Here is a 6,568-nt window from a genome sequence, read left to right as displayed (position 1 = left end):
ACTGAAAAACTACATAAAACTTTATAATAAACTCATTTTCAAAAATATTACCTCTATTTGACAAATGAGCGATTTAAGAAATACAACATAGCTGAATGTCAGCAGCTTTGAAACCATGCTCTAATACTGAGACTATGCAGTGTCAGATCTCCCAGTGGTTCAAATTACACTCAATCAAGCCAAGACAACTGATCACCCATTTGTCAAATTAACCAAATTACCTGCCTATAGCTTAACATTTACAGGATACAGAGTTTATATATCAGTTTTATTCTTTTACATTCCAAGATGCAAAGGATACTTAAAACCCAGCAATGACACACAGGCAGACACTATAAACATGGAGTTTGCCAATACAAAGACAACTTGTTGAAGCCCTTCTGCCCAAAATTTGATAAGAGAGAATTTATTCTGTTTCAATGCATGTATGAAATCATCACAACATTTTTCTGGCCACTATCACTTATAGAGATACTCTGCGCTCATGTCATATGTAATGTGCATTATTATAATTTAAAAATGGTAGTTTCTAGAATCCAACAGTTAATTTCATGAAAGTACATGTAAGAAAAACAGCTGATTAAATTATGATTAAAACAAATAAATAAATGCCTTGATCTCAGATTTATACTACATTCTCAGTTCTTCCACAGTGAAAAAAAAAGCAAAAATAAGGTTGAGGTAAGCAAACCAGCCCTGTAAAGAACGGAAACAGAAACAACTTACAGAACTGAAAGAATAAACACTGAGAGAAAAGGATGACTGGAGAAGTCAATGTTGGATTATTATTCAGTGCACACAAAAGCGTCATTACTTTAAATAGTAAAGACGAATTCCCATTCTGTTTGATGTTCAAGCAAGAAATGATTTTTACATTCCTCTACAAGACTGCCCTTGTAGAGTGGCCAAACCACGGTCTCAGAAGCATCTAGAGAGGCTTCCAGGGCAGGAGGCAGATCGATAACAACCAACTTGGATGTCAAAGTTCCAGCGAAGCGCTGAGCAAACCGGGGCGCGACGCCCGCCAGCCGACGGAGACCGCAGCCCTAGGCCTGCCGGGCCTGCGCGGCGCGGCATGACCCGACCCTCCCGCTGTCCGACGAGCCCACGGGACACCAAGGTCTCCCCAGGCGAGGCGCGGCCTTGCCCTGGTGGGTGAGAGGCCGCCACAAGCCCCAACACGGCCCGGTGACGCCGGCCCCGCCCCGCCGTACCTGCGGCGGGAGGGAGCCCGTGCGTCCCCCCGCCCCGCGCGGCGGCGTCTGCTCCTCGCTGATCTTCTGCTTCAGCTTCTTGAACATGGTGGCGGGACGGAGAAGAGGACCAGGATGCGGCTTCCCGGCCAGCCGGTGGGGCGGCGAGGGGCGCCCGGGGGGCGGCGGGACCGAGTTCCACCTGCCCCTGCCTGCGAAGCCGCCGCCGCTCCGCGCTCGGCCCCCGCTCCGCGGGGCAGGGCAACGTCGCGGCAGGTGCGCCTGCGCGGCCAACGTGGAGCCGAGCGCCCCGGCCGGCACGGTGCGCGACGAGGTACAAACTTCCCAGCGCAATGCCCGGCGCCACCCCTCCCCCAAGCCCGCACTGGAGCCGCCACCGCGGCGGAGCAGCGCCGCCTCGCTTCTCTCCCAGTGGGCACGGGACGAGGTGCCATCCAGGGAACGGAGCGGGCAGCAAGGAGTCACCGTTTCCATCAAGAGGGAGGGAAAACGGAGCGGTAACAACCGCCCGCAGCCACCCCGCGGCGTCTCTGCGCCGCCGTACCGTGTGACTCCGTACCTCCGCCTCGCCAGAACGCTGACGCCGAGGGTCTTAAAGCTCTCTTGTGACCGAGTCCTTCTGAGCCGGTAGTGACAGTGTCGCGGACAAGCTTTCACAAGCCGAAGAATCGGGCAACAAGGTAACAACAAGGTGCTCGGTTCTCGGGCTTGTGAAAGCTTCCAACTAAATGCTCAACAGCTGCTTTTTTGAAACTGCCTGAAAGCCTATCTGCTAATAAGAAAGTCGTGTTGTTTTCGTTCGCGCCACCCTGAAGCCTTTTGAATACTCCTCTGTTTGTAAATCTGAGATATACTGTTTACAACTAAAGTACCATTGAGGGTGGAAAGGCAGGGTATGCCACTGTTGTTTTTGCTACTGTCCCTATGAAAGTAGGGCGGAAATGTTCTTGGCTACTTTACGTTAAAGCCTCTGGTTTTAGAGCCCTTGTTGGATGACATTTATGCATATGTGTTCAGTCCTATCCGTGCAGATGCAGAGGGCTGTCAGCAGTAGCCAGCATTCATTCTCCAGCAATGGGACTGTTTTGAAACACTGTATTGACAGTGACTCTGTATGAAGGTTAAGAAATACACGGTGCTGTTTGCAAGAAATGATGACCACGCTGGTCTTCTGTATAGCGCCCTACTCAGGAGGCTGCATGCAGTAATCACAAACGCCCAGAAATGTTTTCACTGAAATACGCTCCTGAAATCTGTAAGTAATTAGAAGAAAAAAGTGCATAGGAAATGGATCATTTGCTGTTACACTGACTAAAAAAATAACCAAAATACATCTACAGCAAATATAAACTGCTGTTTTTCCTAATTTTTTTTTGCAACATGTTCAGAAAAATAATTTTCAGCAGACTGTTTCATTATAGATAAACTGCAACTGGTAGTGATCCTTTTTGTGTGTGTTCCTGTTAAGACTACTGTGTATACATCAGATGACAGCAGTGACTTGCACACTCAGTTGATTTCTGGTGAGAACAAATGTTGATTTCGAACACCTCCAAAAAAGCTAGTCTGAACCTACTAGCTGTAATAGCCAGGTGAGTATCTTGAAGATTTGTATGGTATCTTTTCTGTAGGTGAGCTTGAAACAGAGGTATGGGAAAAAATCTGCAGGACTAAAAAGGCAAAACCATGTGAATAGCAGTCCACGAGGAAATGAGGCAATTAAGTTTACTACTGCCATAAAAAGAAAAAATTTTCTACTTCAGTCAGGTAGCTTCTGTTCCTTCTAAATAATTCAGAGGTTATCAAGTGAGAGGAGCATTGCCTAATGAACAGTTTGGGAAACCCTTTAACAATCTTCAGTCTCCTAATAATTCCGTGATTCTCTCACACCTATGTGCTCTATTATCTTTTTCTGTTCAGCATCTACAGATTACACTCTAATTTTAAACCTAAGTCACTAAATGTAGTATGTGAGTTGGATGGATAGATATATAACTGAAAGGACACTAGCTTCTACAGCTACCAAACTGAAAAGCATAGCTTTGTTAATTCTTTCATAAAATGTATCCAATACAAAAGAGAGCTATGTATTATTTCCTTAGAAAATTTAAAGCCTGAGATGGTATGTTCTGAGTAGTGTTTCTCATAGTACAGATGTTTTCACAGGAATAAAGGCTATGTGGAAGAGAACAAGTACAAGACTAGAAACTATGATGTTATTTTTTTCTAGGCTAATGCCTCAATTGCTACAGAAAATGGTAAGGTGATTTATTAATTGAAACTCTTTTAATGGGTTGCAATAATACTAACCTGGTAATCATGAGGTTGGATATTTTCTAGGGAACTTTTTTTTACTACAGCAAGGTCTTTTGTTGTGTAAATTCCAAGGTACTTAATCACCTCCTGTTCTTCACAGGAGGTGCCTAACTTGGGTTTTAGAAAGAGGTGAAATAATATTTGTATGTATCATTTAATCATATATAGATTGGTGGCATCTAAAGAATCAAGGACAATGTGAAATTCTGTGCTTTTGAGTTGGTACAAACCAGCAATATTTTGTGATGCGTGGCTATGTATCTAGTAGTGCTCCAATAATACAAAGTGGTATCCCACATTAACTAGTAATATCCAAATTCTGAAGACGTATGTGATAATTCTGCAAAACCCTATCATAAGCCTTACAAAAGGGCTTTAAATATTTTAGCATCTGGGCAAGTTTGATTAAAATATATTGCAATATACAAAGCATTTGCTCTAAACCCCACAGAAGTCCTGTGGTAAATGTCTGGAACTATTCTTCCATACACACACAGAGTGTCAAAATCCCATAGTTAACTGAATAGTACCTTATTTCTAGAGGGCCGATCTGATCTTAGTAGATATCTTTGTAAAATTAAAAGTAGTTGTTGAAAGTGAAGATTTGCCCTTCATCTTCCTTAAGTACACCAGTTAACATAGACTAAACAAGAAAAATATGATATTATAGTGTTGTGAAAGATGCATGTATATCTGCAAACGGCACTGGTTATGGTCTGTTCCAAATTAAATCTATAGCAGTTAAGCTATTTCCGTGGGAAAGGGAATAGAGCGTAAATGTAAAAGACTATGTTTTCACAGCAGTCTAGACTTCTCTCTAAGTGTCAGCAATGCTGGCTCACACATCCCTGCCATCCCATTCCTTGCCTTTTGCTAGCTCCAGTGCTTGTCAGACTGTTCCCTTGGTCATTTCTATGCGTTCAGTCAGCAGAAAACTAACCTGACAAAAAACCAAGCAATTTCTGCTGACTTACTGTGCAGAGTCCCCGGAGAACTAGAGGTGCCGCAAGGGAGACAGAGGCACTCAGGAGCGGAACAGTTTTATGTTGCCAGTTATTTCAGAGTGCTCAGGAACATACAGTCTTTGGTGAGCAATTTGCTTAACTATAAACTCAACTAATACCACTAAGCGCTATTTCAAGTTCGGCTAACAAGCAACTCTGTTACTGGGAGTATTGATACTATCTTAACCAGTAACTATTTTAGTTGCTATTGATGGCTGAAGTATTCAAGCATATGGCCTTCAGCCAATCTAAGCTAATTTTTAAAATGCTGTCTTTAAGTTATTGCAGCTTTCTGGAAGTCATAAAAAAAGCTATGGGTATGAATTATGAGTATGTCTTTCAATATTCTTTTCCACACATTCAAAATCAATTACTTTGTCAAAGATGTATAAATTTGCTAGCAGCTAATTCTTTCAGTCCAGTCATCCAACACAAATATTAAAAGACATAGAACAATGTAACATAATATATGTAGCATTTCTGATAACTTTTTAATGTTGATTCATATTTTTTGGAAAGGAGGTTTTTCATGTTTGATTTTTTTCTTATCATCCTACTGTTAAAACAATGTTGAATATTCCTATTATTCTGCCTGGATAATATTTGACATTGAGGGGGTTACTTTAAAAAGAAACTAACAAGAACTGGTAATAGAGTAAAAAAAACTAAGCAGAAGGGAGCACTGATCATGTATTAGAAGTTACTGTCCAGAACTTACGTACACACCACTGTTCTTTACAGACAGTTTATGGAATGTTGCATTTGGTAATATTTGCAGTTTCTACTCCTACTCATAAAATGCAAAATACTGTTGTTGATATTAAAGCAGTCCGGGAGTGTACCATGCATAGATGCACAGATAAACAGTTTCAGTTTGGAAGTATTTTGATCACAAACATTACAAAAGACAGCAGTTATCTGACAGTGCAGTGAAAATTATGGTAACTCATTGTACCTGCAGCCCACAGAATGAGAAGAAATCATGCAAAATCCTTTATAGTGCTGTGATTAGAACCCTAAAAGCTTTAGTATAAATAGATAATCAGAGCATTTTTTTAGACTGATCTGATTGCTATTTTTACTTTTTTATTTAAATGTTGTGAATTACAACCACCACCAGATGACACTGTTGTAGGAGATTATAACTATGCCTTTGCAGAGTCACTGTCAGTATTACAAATGCAAAACTATACCAACAGTGGGATAAAAGTTTAAAAACATTCGGGTCAGGGAACTGACTAAACCCAAAGTTTCTATGTCTGCTGTATGATCCTTTTGTGTACAAAGTATAAGCTGCTCTAATTGCTGGGTATCAAATATTAAATTTCTTTACCATGTGCCTGACTTCATATCAAACAGTCTATGCTATTTATTTGTGCATTCATATATTCATCTGTAGTGCCCATATCTCAGTTAAGGTAAAATGGAGGAAAAAGGTTCATTAACAGGCATTTGAACAAAGATGGTGAGTGACATGAGGGAAAAGTCAGATTTGTGAGTGTGTTCAAAATGCACAAGGCTATGAAAAGAGCAAGAGTACTGTCTGAAAAAACTGAAAGGTAACCTAAAAGCCACAGTTGTTCACACTGAGAAGCCAAGTGGAATTAACTCACTTCAGAGAGAAGAAAAGCTGACAGGCACTGCTCCTCTGCACCTTGGGAGGGAACACAACCTCTCTGCTCTAGTGGGAAAACTGTTCAGAGATCACATTTCATGCCATATACCTCTCTTTCCAAAAGTACAAAGTGCAAGCTCGACCACTGAAGAAAGACTATTAAGAACCACTGCAGTAAACTGGCTCACTAGAGCCATCTTTTTTGTGAATGGGAATATTTAAAAGTGAGTGACAGGATTTGATCCTGCAAGAGTCTGACTTTCCTAAAACAAAAATTTTAATTTTATCAATACCTTGTTAAGTGGTGTTTCTCTTCTGCTTTGTCTAGAATGTCAAAACCTTTCTCCTAACTTCTATTTTACTTAAATGTACCTTAAAAACTCTGAATGCCAAGAAAAGGGAGCCAACGGTGCTATAAA

At 41.3% G+C, this 6,568-nt stretch overlaps 1 protein-coding gene across 12 annotated transcripts in view; it reads right to left on the bottom strand.

The window, feature by feature from the left end:
• The window catches only part of GOLGA4 (golgin A4), a 72,043-nt gene extending 70,631 nt beyond the window's left edge, over positions 1-1,412 (bottom strand). For 8 of the 12 annotated variants that reach the window (XM_027675886.1, XM_027675888.1, XM_027675899.1 and 5 more), the window contains exon 1: positions 1,215-1,411. In XM_027675886.1, the coding sequence (XP_027531687.1) occupies positions 1,215-1,301 (87 nt within the window). In that variant the 5' untranslated portion in view covers positions 1,302-1,411. Of the gene's footprint in view, positions 1-1,214 lie in introns of all 12 variants that reach the window. The other 4 variants (XM_027675895.1, XM_027675896.1, XM_027675894.1 and 1 more) reach the window with 3 other exon arrangements.
• Positions 1,413-6,568: the final 5,156 nt, after the last annotated feature.

Source organism: Neopelma chrysocephalum, unplaced genomic scaffold (assembly GCF_003984885.1).
Source record: "Neopelma chrysocephalum unplaced genomic scaffold, ASM398488v2 Primary Assembly neopelma1_26, whole genome shotgun sequence".
In the NCBI taxonomy this organism is placed as follows: Eukaryota; Metazoa; Chordata; class Aves; order Passeriformes; family Pipridae; genus Neopelma; species Neopelma chrysocephalum.
Note: the sequence above shows the minus strand (reverse complement) of the source record. Positions and strands in the feature narration are given on the sequence as shown.